Here is a 17,865-nt window from a genome sequence, read left to right as displayed (position 1 = left end):
ACACTAAGAAAGCTGGAGCAGAGGCGTGGTACAGATACAAATGTTTATTCTACATAAAAACTTCACAAAATGGGCAGCTGGTTGTACCAAGACCTTTGGTGAGGGGTGGGGGTGGGGTGGGGAGTCGCTGTTCAAGAAGGCAACACGGACAGTGGTCACAGTCACTGGGCAGGAGCGAAGCGGAGGGCGGGTGGGGCACAGGCCTGGCCCCGGCCCTCGCTGCATGCGCACGCATGCACACTCCTTGACTGTCGACGAGGAAGAGGGCTTCTGGGCAGGGAGCACGTTTCAGACTTGAGAAGTCCCGGGCCGGTGGGGAGGAGGGAGGTGCCCCCTCCCTGGCTGAATACTGCATCTGAGACATCCAACACCCACGTGGTGGGGATGGGGGGCAGGCAGCAAGGGTGGGACAAGATTGCAGGCCTGAAGTGACACTGACTTCTCGAGCACAGGAGAGCCGGGACCACTGTCCCACACATGCAACACACAATGGCTTGAGGACCCAACCCGGGGAGAGCTGATGGCCCGGGCATGGGCTTCGCCAGTGCAGAGGCCCGACTAGGGCCTGCCCTGCTGCCCTAGCTCCAAGGGCAGGAGACCAGGCCCCCGGTCAGCCTCTTCCAGAATGTTCCCTGGGGTCAGCTATAGCCCTCTGGGGGCTGGAGGAACTAGGGAAGGAGGGAGGCTGAGGCAGCCGAAGACCTGTTGGGACTCTGCCCCCAGGTGGGGGAGGAAGCCGGGTCTTGACTCGGCCAGAAGCCACCCGGCCACGGCCCCTGGCAGTGATCGGCTGTTAGAGGCTTAGAGCTGGGCTGTCTCTTAGGGCCACCCCTCCCCTAAACCAAAAAGCAGCACCATGTGGCCAGCTGGTCCCCAGCCCTCAGAAGGGGGTGCCCATTCAGGGGGACAGCTGGAGAGCACACAGGACGGGGCAGGTAGGCTGGTCAAGAAGAGGCAAGGTTGGGGTCCAGAGAGAGCCTTGATCCAGAAGGGGGCAGACCCTGGGATGGAGTGGAACTACTGAAGGTTGGGGGACAGGAGCATGGCTAACTACCCTGGGGCAGCCCTCCTCGATCAGAAGGGCCTGGGCCTGAGTCTGTCCCTCGCTGGCCCGTCCCCACCCGGCTGGCTCTTTCCCAGCCTGGCTCCCCTCTGCCTCTTCGGTACAGACGCACACTGTCACAAGATCATGCACACGACGGCTCAGGGCGGGGTGGGAGTGGGGGTCCCTGTGGCAGAGAAAGGAGCAGTCTGGGGCGGCGGGGAGAGGGCTCCGAGCCAGAGGCGGGGCAGCAGCCAGGGGTCTCCTGGGGGTGGACCGTCCAGAGCAGAGTGGCAGGCGGGGTGGTTTCTATCCGAAGATGCCCCCGAAGGTGGAGGCGATCACGATGCCCAGAACCACACAGCAGATGACGATCATGATCTTCTTCTGCATGGGGAGACACAGAGAAGCCTCAGAGAGCGTGCAAGAGGGTGCCGGGAGGGAGGCTGAGCCTCCTCTGAGCAGAGCTTTGAGGGGTGGGGGGCCGCTGGGGAGCGGGCTCTGGTCAGGGCTGAGGGTTGGAGAGTTTGGGGGACTGGATGAGAAAGAAAGTGATGGCCCGGAGTATGTCTGGGTGGGATTTTAATGGGGTGCTGAAGGTCTGGGACTCCAGTATTCTTGCCTGAGAAATCCCATGGACAGAGGAGCCTGGTGAGCTGCAAGTCCATGGGGTCACAGAGTTGGACATGACTTAGCAACTAGACAACAACAAGGCCTGGGAGAGCCAGGTGGAGGCTCTGGTCGGAGCTGAGGGCCGAGGGGAGGCAAACGGGGAGGGACTTGTGATGCCTGAGGGCGGGGGACTCTGGGTACGTGAGGATGTGGGCTCCGGCAGGACGGGACTACTCACCCGGCGAGCCTTGCTCTGGTACTTGACGGCCTTCTTGGTGTCAGACACGGCCCTCTCCACGTAGTCCACCGAATGTTCCACGTTGTACTCAATCCTGTCAATCATCTCCCCCTGCAGGGCCAGGGGCACCCCAGCTCCAGAGGGGCCCCCTCCAGGCGGCGAGGGGGCCCGAGGAGGGATTTTGGGAAGACAGCGCCTGGGGTTAGAGAAAAGGGGAAGGTGAGGAGGAGGGGGGTCCAGGCACCCCGAGCAGCTCCCCAAAATGCAGCCATCCAGGGGCGGGAACTGGCCATGCAGCCTCAGCCAAGGGGGAGGGGACCATGCAGAGGACACTTGTCTGGGGCTCTGACCCCAGGGCCAAACAGAGGACAGCGCCAGGCAGAGCAAGGCGGGGGCGCGAGTGGTGGTGGGCAGGAGTCTGGCCATGGTGAGCCCTCCCCAGGCATGATGGTTCCATCCAGTCCTGACAGCTTTTGATGCCCCCGCCCAGTCCCACAGCCCTCGTGGGCCTGGTAGTAGCCCTCAGAGGCCACTCGACCATGCAGCTGACCGCTCTCTCCAATTCCATGGCCCCCACTGGTGGCCACAGCACCTCTCACCCCAATGGAAGCAGCAGCTTCCTAAGGTCTCCCTGCTTCCCCACATGGACCACGTCCCTCCCACACTAAGATCCTCCAACTAGAAAGGACTCCAGGGCCCAGCACCGCCTGCCAGGACCCCCGTCCCACCCCTGTCTCCATCATTTCCAACTCTCCCTGGGCTCTAACTGCCCGGAACGCCTTTCTGCTTTTCGGGGAAGTCAGGCTTTTGCTGGTCCTGATCAGAACTGTGGTGTTTCTGGTCCCTCTACTTGGGCCAGCTCTTTGCTCTTCCCCTGGGGAGTCTTTGGAGTTCAAATGCCACCTCCTCAGAGAGGGCCTTCCCTGACCATCCCGTCCAGTGGTCACTGCAGTGACTGTCACTCCAAGCGTGGCCCAGGGACTAGTAGCATCGGGATCACCCTTGAACTTTAAAGACATACAAATGTATGAATCCCTACCCCCAAGTCAACCCTAAAGGAAATCAACCCTGAATATTCATTGGAAGGACTGATGCTGAAGTTGAAGCTCCAGAACTCTGGCCACCCCTTGCAAAGAGCTGACGCACTGGAGAAGACCCTGACGCTGGGAAAAATTGAAGGCAGGAGGAGAAAGGGGTGACAGAGGATGAGATAGTTGGATGGCATCACTGACTCAACGGACGTGAATTTGAGCAAACTCTGGGAGACGCTGAAGGACAGGGGAGCCTGGTGTGCTGCAGTCCACGGAATCACAAAGAGTTGGACATGACTGAGCAACTGAACAACAAACCCCCACCTGCGAATCTCTGGGAACAGGGGCCAGCACAGGGAAGTGTAGAACAAGGGCTGTGAGTGTGGCTCTTGATCACTTTCAAGGCTGAGAACCACTGCTGTCAGGCTGCCGCCCTCTAACACCCAGTGCGGGTAGAGACCACGCCACTCGTCATTCACTGATGCTGCCCTATTGCCCAACAGACATCCGCTCTGGGAAGCAGGCCCTCCGTGGTCTTGCTCGTTGCTATTCCTCTGACTCCTAGAAAAATGCCCTTCCACGTGCCCACGTGACAAACAGCTGGTGAATGAGACAGGACAAGGCCGAGTGAAGGTGGGCAGGGCCATGCAGGGCCTGGGGTCCTGGAGAGCCAAGCAGAGCCATGCAGAGAGGATCCTTCAGGTGGGCAGTTTCAACCGCACGCAGCGAGTTACCTGAAGACTGGGTCCCTCCCAGGCGGGGGCAGCGTGGCGGGCAGAAAGGGGAGGGTTAGTGCAGCCCTGGGTGCTGCTAGGGGTGGGGTGTGGTGGCGGGGGGGCCCCGGGCACCCACCTGGCTCTCCACGAGCATGGCCATGTCCATGAACATGTCGTGCAGCTCCCGGATGCTGTTCTCCAGCTTGATGATCTCGCTGTGGCGTGTCTCAATCTCACTCAGGGCCTGCTTCGAGATGCTGGAGTCCATGATGATCTAGGGGGTGCGAGCCGTGGGCTGGGACCCGGGGACCCATCGAAGGGGGAGGGGTGGGGGCCAGGGCAGCAAGAGGCCAAGGGCAGAGGCCACCGGGATGGGCAGTGGCCTGAGCAGAATGTTCTGGAAGCAGGGCCTGCTGGAGGCTTTGTCCTTAGCCACAGCCCTCCCCCCACTTTCTGTTAGGCTCCCACCATTGTTGTTTAGTCACTAAGTATGGTCTGAATCTTTTGCAACCCCATGGACTGTAGCCCACCAGGTTCCTCTGCCCATGGGATTTCCCAGGCAAGAATATTGGAGTGGGTTGCCATTTCCTCCTCCAGGGGGATCTTCTCGACCCAGGGATCGAACCCAAGTCTCCTGCACTGGCAGGCAGATTTTTTACCACTGAGCCACCATCGAAGCCCAGGCTCTTACCAGCTGTTACCAGATTTCTCTGAGACCTGATTTCCTACCAGTAGGTTCCTACCTGTAACGTGGGTTAATAACAGTCCCCACCTGCATCTGCACACCTTTAACAGCCGAGTGGTAGTTCTCACCACCGGTGCTGTAGGAGCCCAAAATGACTGCGCGAAGGACCCAAGCCTTGAATGGCCTTTTTCCTGAAACCTCTCCTCCTGTTCTTCCTCCCACCCTGAATGTAGCTGATCCCTCCTCCTAAAATCACATGTCCACACTGCATCCCTTACCTGTATGCCACCTCCTTCAGGAAGCTCCCCTGCTTGGCAGCACATGGAGCTTCACTTGAATATAGAGAGGCCGAGGGCACCGTGTCCTCCCAGGTGGGAAGGGTCCTCAGGATGGTGGAAGGAGCCCCCTAGCTGGTGGCAAGTGAGCACAGGGCACAAGAAGCCGGCCCGACTGGGAGGAAGCAGGAGACGGGTCTTACTTCCACCTTTGGCACTAAAGTGGGACCTCTGCTTGTCCCTTGCCCTCTCCGGGACTCAGCCTTCTCTTCTCTAAAACCTGCCTCACCCGGTGATGGTGTCCAAACACTGCCCAGACATAGCACTTCGCACACACACCCGGGACTCCGGTGGGAGGGGTCCACACTTACCCCGGAGGCAAAGATGGCGGGGTTCCCACTCTCCAGCATGTCCTCCAGCTCCTCGCTGGTCGTGGTCCGGCCGGCTGCGATCAGGGGTCAAACTGAGCCAGGCCCTTCCCCAGAGTGGTCAGCGGCAGTCTGGCCCCGCCCCGCCCCCGCCCCTTCAACTTACTGATCTCCAGCTGCCTCTGGATGCGGCCCTTGCAGCGCTCGCGGTAGTCAGACTGCGTGGCGTTGTACTCGGACATCACCTCCACGAACTTCCGGGACAGCGTGGAGTGCTGGGGTCCCGAGACGGGGGTATAGGTGTCAGGCCCAGCCCATCGGGGCCCCAGAGCCTCCGGCGCCCGGCTACTCGCCCCGAAGACCCCTCCCATACCTGTGTCTTACGGATCCTCAGGTCTGCGGAGGAGCGGTTCAGGCCTTCCTCCTGCTCGATGCTCTGCTCGATGCCTGGGGAACAGCCGGCTGCTGATAACCTGCCCCGTTCGCCGCTCCCTCGCGGCCCACACACCCGGGATCGGGTTCGGAACCTCCCCTGGAGGGACTCGTGTTGTCTGTTGAGTGGGGTCACACAGGAAGCAGAGGAAGGGGCCGCGCCACGCACTGATGCAGGAGGGGCCGGCAAAGGCTATTCCAGGCAAGATGTGTGGGTGTGTGCATGTACACTCACCTGTGAGGCCCCAGGCACACGCTAAGCTGTGTATCTGAAGTGTGTGAGTGTGAGCATCCACTATGTGCTAAGCCTGGTGGCGCAGGCCCACCCCGTCCTGATTATGAAGGTTGTACGGAACACCGGCTGGGGCATGCCACGGGGGCGGGGCAGGTGGCCACAACCACAGGGCACAGACATGACCCCGGCATTCCGCGGGGCATGTATACCTGTGCTCCCAGGAGTGCATGGGGCTCCTGCGTGGGGTCAGGCAGTACCAGCCACTCCTCTAACACTCTAGCCTAAGTGGGGGACAGTGTCCAGAGTGTCCCCGGCAACATCCTGAGGCCCAGCCCAGTGCCTGGCACAAACAGGTCTCGCCAGGTAGCTGCTGAGTGAATGGCACATGATGGTACCCTCACAAGGACAGCAAGGAAGACCCAGTGTACCCCTCTGAGTCAGTGAAACCCCCTGGGCAGTGTGGGGGAAGCAGGCCCGGAGTGCCCCCCACACCCCAGCCGAGGCCTGGAGCCCAGACTCACTCTTTAACTTGGAGCGGACTTTGTTTGCAGTCTTCTTTATGTCGGACATGAGTTCCTCCAGCTCCTCCTTTGTCTCTAGGGAGGTAGAAAGGGTGGGGTAGACACCCTGGGCTCCCCCGTGGAGGGCCGAGGAGGCGCTCCGGGCAGACCCTGGGTCTCCTTGTCCCCTGGCTAAGGCCCTGCCTGTTCTCCCATCCTGGGCTGGCCCACGCCAGCTGCAGCCTCACCCCTTCTTGCGCTGTCTTCCAAGGAGCCTCCCTTCCTCCTTGGCTGGCTTACCCCCCCCACCCCCTGTAGATAACAGATGGGTCTAAATTTAAGGCAGAAATAATTGTGGAGCAGCTGGCGATGCTGGAGTTGGCACTGGGGAACATTTAGCTGATACTTGCCGGAGTCGAGGGTGGGGGGAGCGGGCTCACCTAGCGCTACCTGGTGGCTCAGGAAGGGCTGACGGGCCAAGGGCCAAGGAGGCAGAAGGCAGACCCATCGAGCACCCTGGCCAGGGCAGACCTGTTCTACTCACAAAGCCCTGCTCCCCAGGTCTGAGCTCAGCGAAGGCCAACTGCTGAGGGCCAGGTAGGTGGGTGGCACCTGGCCTGGGTGGGAGCTGAGAGAAGTGCTGGAGAGAGGGGGCTCCTGGGGTACGGTTGGCTCTGGAGGTGGCATGCGGCTGGGCCTAAGAGAGGGTGGAGCTGGGGGAGGGCAGTGGCATAGTTTCTGGCCCTTGTTCCAGCCGGTACCATCTCCCTAAACCTGGCAGAGGCCATGGAAGTGCCCAGCTTGCCCTGCTCCTGGGGAGGGTCCACTGGCAAAGTGGGGCAAGAAGGCTCTTCCCGCTGGGGAGCTGGGTGGAGCTCAGCCTCAGGGTACCCCCGGACTCCACCCCGGAGAAACCCGGACTGAACGCCTGGATTCAACCTTTCACGCCCACCCTGTGCGTGCTTCTGGGGCTGGGGCTTCTCCCCTGGGGGGACTCAGGAGGGGCACTGACAGTGGCCAATTAAGTGTGGGCAGGGCACTTCCCAATTGGCATGTGAGTGAGGTGGAGTGGGGGGCTTCCAGGAGCGGGGGTGCATGAGCCTTATTCGCAGGAACAAAGGAAAACTCGGTTACCAGCTGCTCTGATGTCTCAGCCTCTTTTGCTCAGACCCAAAATAGCCCAGCCTGGATGGCAGTCCCTAGAGAAGGCAGAGCAAGCCTTGGCCCGGGAAAGCCCCCCACTTCCTGCCAACTTTCCTTGTGATGCCTTGGCGACCCTGCTCCGCCTCTGCCCCAGAACCCTTCTTGGGGAGCCCCTCCCCGCTTGGGAAGTGCCAGGTCCTGACTGCTCAGCTCACAGGTGGCAAATTCTGAAGTGGTCACTGCTGATATCCGATGAAGGCAACACAACACAGCTAAGGTTGGGGAGCAGGGCAACTCTGGCTCCCCATCCTCCCCCTCCCCCCGCCTGCTCCATCTTCCGGCAGGTGAGAGGCCAAATCCAGCTCTTTACAGTCTCACCCCACAGTCAGCCCTCCTCCTGAGCCTCACCAGGAGTGACCCACCAGGGACATGCGCTGACCCAGATACATGTGGGCATGCAGACAAACCATGTCACGTGACGCCGTCCCTGACACACCTCTAGGTGGGGCGGGAGGGGAGCCAGGACGACCTGAGGACCACACTGGAGGTATGCCCTGCTCTGGGGGGGTCCCTGTCTCCTCTCCAGCCCTTCCCGGTTCAGTCTCCCCGGCTCCCAGTTGACTCGTTCTGCCTTCCAAGGGCCTGGCGCTGGGCTTGGTTGGTGTGGCACTGGGCTCAGGTCCAAACATACTTTGGGGCCGTGGAGAGATTTATTCTGGGTGCTTGAGGATGCCTGTGGGCCTGGGGTTGAGAGGCCACAGATAGAGAGGCAGTGCTGGAACTGAGAACAGAATCAAGCCTTGGGTGCCTGGGTAGGGGGCTATGGGCCCTAGGCCCTTCCTCCTGAACACCTGGGCAGCAGCTGGACTCTGCCCCGTGCTCTGTCCTGGGGCCTTCCAAAGGAGCTGGAGAAGAGAGAGGGGAGGTGAGCGAGCTTCGAGAACAGGCAGGCGGCAAACACACCCAATCTGATGAGTCCAGGCGGCTGGCCTGAGCCCTGGCCCATCACTGCCTCCCTGGGCTGAAGGTGAACCCCTTCTAGGGGAGGGGATCCCAGGTCAGCATGCTGTCAGCCTGGCCTATTATTACTGTAGTAGTAATCAGTGCCTCACAGGTCAGGGGGACCTGCCCAGGGACAGAGTAAAACAGACACACACATGTTCCCTGTGCAGGGGGAGAGGTGACTTCCTGGAGCCCTGAGAATGCCCGGCTCCGAGGCACCAATGGCCGAGTGCCAGGGCCGCCAGCTTTTTCCGGAAACTCTGCCTGCTTGGCCGGCTTGCCCTCCCACAGCGCTGATGCCTCAGAGCAGCCATCTGCTCCCCAGGGGAGGCGACGGAAAGGGAGGGGCTGGGCTGGGACGCCTCCTATTGATCACAGGCAGCTCCTCCCTCCATCCCTCCCTCCCAGAATCCAGGGCTGTCCTAGAAAGCAGCCAAGTTACCTGGGGATGGCGGGGCCGCCCCTCCCACCAGGCATCCCACGGTGATTAAGGGCACTGAACCGCCCCTCAACCCAGGCCTGGGACAGCCTGTGTTTCCTGACCCTCCCCAACCTGGCCAGGCCCCTCAGACGGCCAGCAAGGCAGGGCGTTCCTTCCCTGGCTGCAGCGTCTTTCTGGAGGCCTGCGGACGGCCCCCAACCCCGCACACCCACACACTCACTCTCGTCAGGGTTGGGGGAGGCCAGGATGGCGCTGTGTTTCCGCTTCACCTCCTCCACATTCTCCGAGATCTTGTCAATGAAGCCGCGGATCTCTTCCACCTGTGGGCCGAGGTCAGGTGCTCTGGGGGCGGAAATCCAGGGAGGGGCCTTCTGGGGCCCAGAGAAGGGCCGGAGGAGGTCAGGGCCAGGCTGGGCAAGGTTCAGGTGTGTGTGTGTGGTGAGGGGGGTGGGTAGTGCTGATCCAAGGATTCTTCTAGATTGGGGTGGGGGTGGGAAGGAGTGGGCAATCCCCACTTTTGCTCCCCGCTGAGCCTGTCTATTTACCCTCAAAATGGGCTCACTACTTGGTGCCTGTGGGCTGCTGAGCTCAGGCGCGGGTATGTAAGCGCCCCAGGCCGGCTGAGAGGTGAGACATGGCCGCCCCAGGTCTGCCGGTGTTTGGGGAGAGGCGGGAGTGCGGCTCCCACCTGCTCGAAGAACTCATCCATGAAGCGGTCTCGGTCCACGGTGACAGTGACGTCGTCATCATCGTCACTGTCCTTGGCCTGCAGGGGGGTGGACACACAAGCGCCCCTGTGGTAGGACCACTGGGTCCCATGGGTCCTGGGACCCCAAGCTGCCCAGGATCCCCCTATAGCAGGGTCTTCGGTTGGAGCTCCGAGGCCCGGCCATCCTTGTCTGTCCCCTTGGCAGGGACAAGGCCTGGCTGTGCCCTCAGCTCCCAGCCTCAGTGAGACCTGCAACATCCCTGGGGTTGTTCAGTCGTGTCCGACTCTGTGACCCCATGAACTGCAGCCCACCAGGCTCCTCTGTCCATGGAATTCTGCAGGCAAGAATACTGGAGTGGGTTGCCATTCCCTTCTGCAAAGCATCTTCCTGACCCAGGGATCGAACTTGAGTCTCCCACATTGCAAGCAGATTCTTTTACCTACTGAGCCACCAGAGAAGCCCCTAGGCCTAGGCACCACCAACACCTCCCTGCTAAAAACTAGGATGGCTCAGATACAGGTCATGCCCACAGCACCCAAGCTGGTCTGATAGCTACTGCCCATGGAGAGCTCTGGGAACCTCCAGGCCTGCTCCCTCAGACTGCCTGGAGACCTCTCTTGTTAGTCTTTTTTTTTTTCTAAATATTTATTTACCTATTTGGTTGTGCCGGGTCTTAGTTTTGGCACATGGGACCTTCGATCTTCATTGCAACGTGAGGGATTTTTAGTTGTGGCATGTAGGATCTAGAACCCTGAGCAGGGATGGAACCCAGGTCCCCTGCATTGGGAGCACGGAGTCTTAGCCACTGGACTATCAGGAAGTCCCTCTCCCTGTTAGTTTTGGCATTGACATTGATCCTTTCTCCTTCCAGGCACAGAGTTGGGCCTGGCAGGCACCAGAGGCCAGTCATGTTGTTATTTGGCTCGGGGCCTGCCTTGGGTCTCAGCCGCAGGTGTCGGCTCGGCCCCTCCGCCCCAGGAGCCGCCACACAAAAGCCAGCCCATCACAGGGTTGGAGGTAATTACATCTCTGACTTCCCAGCATGCCGGCCACGCTCATTACTGTCCGTATCACACCTGGAGTTAGCCAGGGTTGGCTCGCTCTGCAGGCAAGGCCAAGGCCCCTCACAGCCAAGGCCAGGCTACTCAGGGTAGGACGGGCACCTGGGATTCTCGGGCTGGGTCCTGCCCCCTCATCCTCAGTGCCCCACGGGGAGGAGGCACTGGCCCTCGGCCTGATGCTCTCTTGTGAGGATGCGAGCAGGCAGAGGGGGAGGAGAGGGGGTGCTGGGGCCCCGCCACCTCCAAAGGGACTGGGTTCTGTGCCCAGACAGACACCGACGGGCTGAGGGACTTCCCGCGGGGTCTGTCTGCTCCTCTATGAAATGGGGACAGCGATGCTCTGCTGGGGGAGGGCGGGCCCACGAGTGATGGGGAACCGTAGCACGTTCTGCAAAGGACTGGGGCTCTTGGGGTCCCACCACCCCACCCAAGTGGGGCCAACCAAGAGAAGGGGCTGGTTGGGAGCTTTATGGAGGCGGCCCCTCTCATCAAGAGATCACACCTCCTCCCCCAGCAGCTAAAATAAGTCCTCGCTCCCACAAGTGCCTGTGGCTGCCACCAGGTGGTCCCCATCCCCCACCAAGCCCACCCTTAGCCACAGAGAATCTAGAAGCCGAGCTGGAGGAGGAGCACTCCCTAGGGAAACCAAGGCAGGCTGCGATGGGGGCACCCAGGGCCCCCTCCACAGCAGCTGGCCAGCTTGGGAGGTGTCCTTGGGAGCTCCTGCCATTCAGCATCCTGGCCTCTCTGTCCTTCCGGTACCCAGAGGATAGGGGTGAGCGGAAAGAGGTGGAAGGAGAATTTTCCAGCTCCATTCCCTCTGGGAGTAATGACCAGCTGGAGCCCAAGACAAGTCACCAGAAATGAGACTCATCTCTGAGTCACCAGAGACGAGAGTCACGGCCAGGGGCTCCAGGGCTGGTGCCCCCCACCCTCTGGGCCTCAGCTTGCCCACCTGCAAAATGGACTTGTCTTCTCCAGGCATCCAGCCAGGTCTGACCTGCTCCCTGCACGGCCTCCGTGCACAGAGGCTGGATTCGGGTAGTTTCTCCAACAGAAGGATAGCAGGGAGATGCCACATCCTCCTCCACGCTCTCCATCAATTAGGTGGCGCTAGCAGTAAGAGTCAGACACAACTGAGCGACTTCTCTTTCACTTTTCATTTTCATGCATTGGAGAAGGAAATGGCAACCCACTCCAGTGTTCTTGCCTGGAGAATCCCAGGGACAGAGGAACCCGCAGGCTACAGTCCATGGGGTCGCAGAGAGTCGGACACAACTGAGCACGCACACACGCACACATATACATTAGGGCCTGACCTCACAGCCTGCGTCAAACCAACCGTGGCTCTGAGCAAAACCGGGAGTGGATGCTCCCAGGGCATCCCTTCCAAGTGCTACAACTTCTTCCTCCTCAGGCTCTTTTCACTCTCACCCCTCCACCCACCTCCACTTTATCTCACTGCTCCAGTCTGAAATCTGATCCCAGCACACCCCACCTATAACCATCCACTCCTAGAATCTGCCCACTGTCCTCCCTGCGGTCCCCAGGCGGCTCCCGCTGCCTGCAGTGCTGATTCCATGAAACCGACATTCCCTTCTTCATTAGGTGCCACCTCTTTCGGAAGCCTTCCTCATCTCCCCAGGGATGGGATCTCGCTCCTCTCATTCCCCACACCCTATTCACATCCCTACTGGAGCCACTGCAACACACTCTCAAGCCCTGGGAGACCTGAAAAGCCACCTTGGCCACAGCTTCTAGTCTCAGCTTTCACACCTCCAGTGGTGGAGAGCTCACTAGCTCCCCCAGGCTCTTCTGTCTATCTGGGGCAGCCCCAACTGTTAGAAAGCCCTTCCCTTTCCTCCAAGCTGGCCCCAGGCCATAAAGAACCTGTTGGTGCCCTCTCCCTGGGCTGGCCCTGCCAGAAATCTGAGGGTAGCATCTGCATCCTCCCTGGTTTTTTTTTCTCAAGTTGACCAAGTTTCCTCTGCTTCAGATCCTTCCCAGAGGCCTTAAGTTGAAGCCCCTACCCCAGATCTGTTCCACTTAGTCTCTGTCTTCTCCAGCAGGACAAGATAGAAACTGAATCTGCTGCTGACTGTGGTCTGAGCAGGGCCAAAGATCCGACCCACCACCTCCCTCTTTCTACAAAGTCGACCTCTGTTAATGCAGCCAGAGATCACAGAAGCCAAGGAAGAAGCCCTTCCCCTCCCTGTTTACTTGGTTGGCTTTTGGGCTCAAATGAAGGATCTTCATTTGTTCTGACCCTTGTCCCAGTCTGTGAGAATCTGATGGTTTATGCCTTTGTTGCCCCCTCCTACTTTATCCCCATCTATGCCAAGGCCCTGATTGATTAGGGCCCCAGCTCCCTTGGGAACCGGCCAACCCTCTCAAAGTGGCAGTCACAGCTCCAGAAAGACGGCTGGACTAGAGTTGGGACTGGAGAGGCTGTGGTGCGGAGGCAGCAGCTGGAGTCGTGAGGCAGTTACAAGCTCCGAGGTACAACCGTCTTCCGGACAAACTCCCCCAGACATCACATGGGCACCTTGCCAACCACCTGGCCAGAACTAAGTTCCACTTCTTCCTCCTGAGCCCCCGTTCTTAAAGAGTCTCCGAAGCCAGAAACTGGGGGGCATCCACACTCTTCCTCCTCCTCTCATATCCAACCAACATCCAATTGGTCCTGGTGTTTGTTTTTTGATCCTGGTGTTTTTAATTCGTGGCTTCCCAGGTGGCTCAGTGATAAAGAATCTGCCTGCCAGTGCAGGAGATGTGGGTTTGATCCCTGGTTTGGGAAGATCTCCTGGAGGAGGAAATGGCAACCCATTCCAGCATTCTTGCTTGGAAGATCCCATGGACAGAGGAGCCTGGTGGGCTATAGTCCATGGGGTCACAAAGAGTCGGACATGACTGAGCATGCACGCACATTTTTAATTATCTTTCAGGGGTTCTCAACCTTGGTCCAGCAACAGAGCCCCTTGGGGGTAGGGTGTTTTTGTTTGTTTGTTTGTTTGTTTGTTTGTTTTTAAAAAAAACTTCCAGACCAAATGAGAATCTATGGGGGTGGCGCGGTGAAGTTGTTTTTTTTCCTTAAAGCCCCTCAGGATTGGGAACCATTGGCCTGGTCTCTGGCCAGCTGGCTATCTTGACTCTGGTCTCATCGCCTCCAGCCTGAGCAATCAGAAAAGGAAGTCAGGGTGGGTGTGAGCACTGCCCCCACCACAGGGACCTGTTGAGACAGGGGAGGGGACCCCACTAGAAGCCCCCGCTGCGCAGCCCTGATGGTCTCTCTAGGCAGAGGCACCAGGATTCCACGATCCCTTCCTGGAAATAAGAGTGTGATTCCTCCAAGAGGTGCGGAGGCCAGGCAGTCTCCAGGCCTGTCCCGGGAGATGGCGGCTGGCCAGCAGGCAGGGTTGATTCATTGCTGCTGGAGCAGGAGTTGCTGTTGTCTGTCTCGAGGGCTATTTTCTTTTCCCCCTTCTTTTTAATGACTAATCAAAGCCTATCTCACTAAAGCAGAGAGGCCCAGAGCTGAGTCAGGGGTGTGCCAGAGACTGAGATAGGTCTCTAGAAAGAAAGGACTCTCTCTGACCCCTTCCTCTTTTCCCCACCCTGCAACCACCCCCCCAACCGCCCCCCAGATCGCCTCTGCCAGTCTACCCCTTAGCAGGGCCCCAGCACAACTCAGGGAAGCAGCTTCAGGGTGTGGGGAGGGGCTGGGCTCTGCCTCCCTCCAGGTGCTGTGTGACCTGAGATAAACTCCTGGCCCTTTCTGGACCTCAGTTTTCCACTCTGTAGAATAGGAAGTTGCACTAGATAGTCCCTGGACACCATCTGCACCTCAGATGGACATGTGCCCAAATTCATTATTAATTTTTTTTTTTTTTTTAAGAAATCCCAAGAAGGTGATGGGAAGGAAGGAAGGGCCCCTAGCCTGGGTCTATTCTTACATCCCCCCTTTCTTCTGCTCTGCAGGGTGAAGCCGGCCGGCTCCATTATGCAGACAAATGAGCACGGAGAGGTTAAGGCACCCACCTGCCTGTTCTTGCTCCGAGACCCTCAGTCCCTTCAGAAGTCGGCAGAGGGGGCACTGGGCTTCACCACTCAGGCCTGCCTGCTGCCCCAGTGAGCGAGGGGGGACCCTGGGTGTCAGACCCAGGCATCGCCAGCCCCTCTGCTGTTTCTCATACGGGTCCCTTCTTTTGGCCCACCCTCCCTCCCTCCTCCCAGTCAAATCCAGCTCCTCCCCCCGGCGATCTCAGACCTCCTGTTCCAGGAAGGTTGCTGCTCTGACTGCCCCCCGCTCCCTCCTCTCTCTGGCTTCTGGCTCCTGCACAGGCCCCCGCTGTGTCACATGGCCCAGGAGGTACAGAAACAGAGTTCTGCGCCCAGGGAGGGGTATCAGCTCTGAGCAGTCCTTGGAAGGAAAACCGGGGAGGCCTTAGAACTGGGGGACGGAGGTGGCTGCTGGCCAGGCTGGGGCTGCCTGGGGACACCTGTCCCCAAAGTCCCCCTGGTTTTATACATTCTGGTCGCACACGTCCGCACCCGTCTCCTTGGGCTCCAGGTTGCCCTTTTGATCTCCGAGGGCTGTTGGACGCTTTCAGGCCCCCACACTGGCCCTGGATGACCCCTTCCTTCTCTCTCTGCAGGAGAGGATCAGCCCCCGTGAGAGATGAGGAGGGCTGGAGAAGGCTGGAGGGCTGGGCCCGGCCTGCAGCGCGGAGGAAACATGCCAGCTCCTTCCCCAAGTGTGACTTTTATAAATAAGCTCCCTTCTCTTGCCTTCCTTCTTCCAAATGTGGTGGCGTGGGGTGAGGAAGGAGGAGGAGGGGGGAGGGAGGGGGAGGGAGGGTGGGGATGGTGCAAGCAGCTGTCCCAAGCACCACCCTCTGTCCAGCCCAGCCAGCACTGGCCCTCTCGGTTCCTTGGGGATTCTGGTTCCTGGGGTTCAAGGTCTCCCTCAGATATAGAATTGGAGTCAGGAGACCCGTGACTGCTTGCCCTAAGAAGCTGGATTCTCAGTTTTCCTATACCTACTTCCTAGATGGGAATCTGTGCAGTCCAAAGGAAGACTTGTGGGAATGGCCGCCCCCCCCTAGACTAACGGTTGCACCCCACTCAGTGTGGGCTTCTGCCAGCTGATCCTCAAGGGTGCTAGCAGCCCCTAAGGGACAGGGCCACCCAGCCACGAGTACGGCAGCCTGCGTGGGCAGTGAATGCCTGGAGTGGGGGAACGTCTGGAGAGGAAGCCTCAGATTACTTTAGAGAAGCCAGGCCTCATCACCTAAGGACCAGTCTGGCTAGCGTGTGTGCGTGTGTATATGTGCTGGGCTCGGGGAGGGATTCACCAGAGCAAAGACCTAGCTTCAAGCTCCTACAGTCCAATGTCTCTTAGCCCTTAGGTCTCAGCCGCGTCTAAGTCTGACTGTTTTCAGGCCTAGGTAAAGCCCCTTCATCCCACCTGATCTGCCAGGCTAGCCACATCTCTCTCTCTCATGCCTCTGTCTTCCCTTCAGTGAAGGGGATGAAGGGGATGAAGGTGATGAGTCAGAAGACGTCAGATGTCAAGGGCTCTGTTCCCCCTGAGCACTGGTTCCCACAGACACTCTGGTCTGACCCACCAGGCACCCAAACACCAGGAAATGCACTACACGCCCTTCATCCCCAAGATAACAACGCTCCTTCTGATTCAACTGCGCGCAGGAAACTTGAGGGCAACCGCAAGCCTGGCAGGGGAAGTGTTTATAGACACCATATTCGACATGAGGGACCATCTTCTTCCTTTGAAACCTCCAGGGGTTTACCCTGAGGTGGGGGGTGCTGGGGGGGGGGTGCTGGGCACTCAGCCAGGAATAATACAGGTCTAATGGGAGAGTGGGGCTGGCAGCCACAGCAAGGGGGTGATGGAGGCAGGAGAGCACAAGTGCCAGCCCCAGGCTGCCCAGGAGACAAGACTGGTACGATGGGGGAGAGCCAGGCACAAGTGCAGGGAAGCTGTGTGCAGAGAGGACCAGCCATGGGATCACAAGCCCAAAGGATACTTGGGACTTTCCATATAAGGGGTCCAGGTCTCTGGCTCTAAGCTGGGTAGCAGGGGAAGGGTTCTAGGGAGACTCTGCCCCACCCCCCACCCCCGCAAGAGATCAGCAGGGTGGTCAGCCAGGGCCTCAGAGGAGCCTCAACCTGGTCTAGAGCCCTGATGTCCGGGTTCCCCGCAGGCAAGCTTCACTTCCTTCTGTGCACGGTCCCGGCCGCGTAGCCCCTCCCAAGATTGCCATTTTAAGGGCAGAGGTGCTAACACCCTGGTTAAGAGCAGAGGCCAGGGGAGAGGGGCTTTGATGATAAGGAGCAGGCAGCAGGGATCTCTGTCTGGGCTGGCAGAGGGCGGACTCTGACTCGAAACCTTTGCGCATCCTTCTGCTCCCCCCACTGGAACCACGCCCCAGAAGCCACACCCCAGTGGCCTCCGAAACACAGGTGGAAAAAAATAGGTTCAAGTCGGAATACGATCTGGAAAACCAGGAAGGGTCTGGAAACGCCGGCTCCCGGCTGCCCGGAAGCCAAGAAGAGGGAAAGACAGCGGGCCTGACCCCTCCCGGATCGGGGAGGGCAGCAGCTGCCGATCACCACCGGCTGGGGAGCCACAGGTGATGGGAGCTACAGGTGACGGAAGGTGATGGGGGCGGCGGCCGTCCCGCGAGACAGCGCCAGCCCGAGAAGCCCGGCCCCACCCGACCGGCCAGGTTCCGCAGCGCGCCCTGCAGCCGGGCTCTGGACAGGGGACCGCCCCCGGCCGTTCCCTTCCCACAGGTCCCGCCGTCGGTCTAAACCAGAGGGAGGGCAGGAGGGTCAGTGAGGAGGCACAGCGGGGAGACAAGGGTCGGGACCTGCTCCGCCGGGCGACGGGGAGGCCAAGCTTCGGTCCCGCCACCGATATTCCAGAATATCCCTCCGAAAACAAGGGGGGCGCCGAAAAGTTTATCTAGGACCCCAGGTTCCAGCCGCCAGCCCGCGGGCCATCGGAGCCGAGCTCACGCGAGCTCGTGACCCCAGTGGGTCCGAGGGGCGGGACCCGGGGCGGTCGGGGTCCCCGGCTTGGCACCGCTCGCTCCCGCCCTGGCCGGGGACGCAGGGGCGACCGCCCCAGGGGACGCTAGAGCCGCTCGGGAAGCGGACCCGGCGCTGGGCGCCGGCGGCCAGCGGCGCCGCGCAGGGGTCGGACTCACCGTGCGGAGCTCCTGAGTTCGGTCCTTCATGCTCCCGGGAGTGGCAGCGGCGCCGGCTGCAGCCCGGTGAGCCCCGCATGCGCGGCGGCCGCCCCGCGGCTGCGCAGCGCCAGCCCGGCCCCGCCCCGGCCCCCGGGACCC

At 60.1% G+C, this 17,865-nt stretch overlaps 1 protein-coding gene across 3 annotated transcripts; it reads right to left on the bottom strand.

Moving 5' to 3' along the window:
* Positions 1 to 29: 29 nt before the first annotated feature.
* Positions 30 to 17,840, bottom strand: STX1A (syntaxin 1A). Of its 3 annotated transcripts, none has more exons than XM_005225244.4 (10): positions 17,725 to 17,840; positions 9,410 to 9,487; positions 8,942 to 9,041; positions 6,156 to 6,230; positions 5,341 to 5,414; positions 5,134 to 5,242; positions 4,971 to 5,044; positions 3,776 to 3,913; positions 1,893 to 2,003; positions 30 to 1,429 (listed from the first exon to the last, which is right to left on the bottom strand). In XM_005225244.4, the coding sequence occupies exons 1-10, from the start codon at positions 17,752 to 17,754 to the stop codon at positions 1,352 to 1,354; spliced, it is 867 nt and encodes a 288-aa protein (XP_005225301.1). In that variant the 5' UTR covers positions 17,755 to 17,840; the 3' UTR covers positions 30 to 1,351.
* Between the last annotated feature and the right edge of the window lie 25 nt (positions 17,841 to 17,865).

The sequence above is a fragment of the Bos taurus genome, chromosome 25 (assembly GCF_002263795.3).
Source record: "Bos taurus isolate L1 Dominette 01449 registration number 42190680 breed Hereford chromosome 25, ARS-UCD2.0, whole genome shotgun sequence".
NCBI classification, from domain to species: Eukaryota; Metazoa; Chordata; class Mammalia; order Artiodactyla; family Bovidae; genus Bos; species Bos taurus.
The sequence above is the reverse complement of the archived record's forward strand: the minus strand, read 5'-3'. Positions and strand labels throughout refer to the sequence as shown.

Coding starts and splice junctions, on each gene's coding strand:
- STX1A (XM_005225244.4), bottom strand. CDS start 17,754: ATGAAGGACCGAACTCAGGAGCTCCGCACG. Junction 6,231..8,941: donor CTCCCCCAACCCTGACGAGA/GTGAGTGTGTGG, acceptor CTACCTCCCTAG/AGACAAAGGAGGAGCTGGAG. Junction 5,243..5,340: donor TGAGGATCCGTAAGACACAG/GTATGGGAGGGG, acceptor TCGGGACCCCAG/CACTCCACGCTGTCCCGGAA.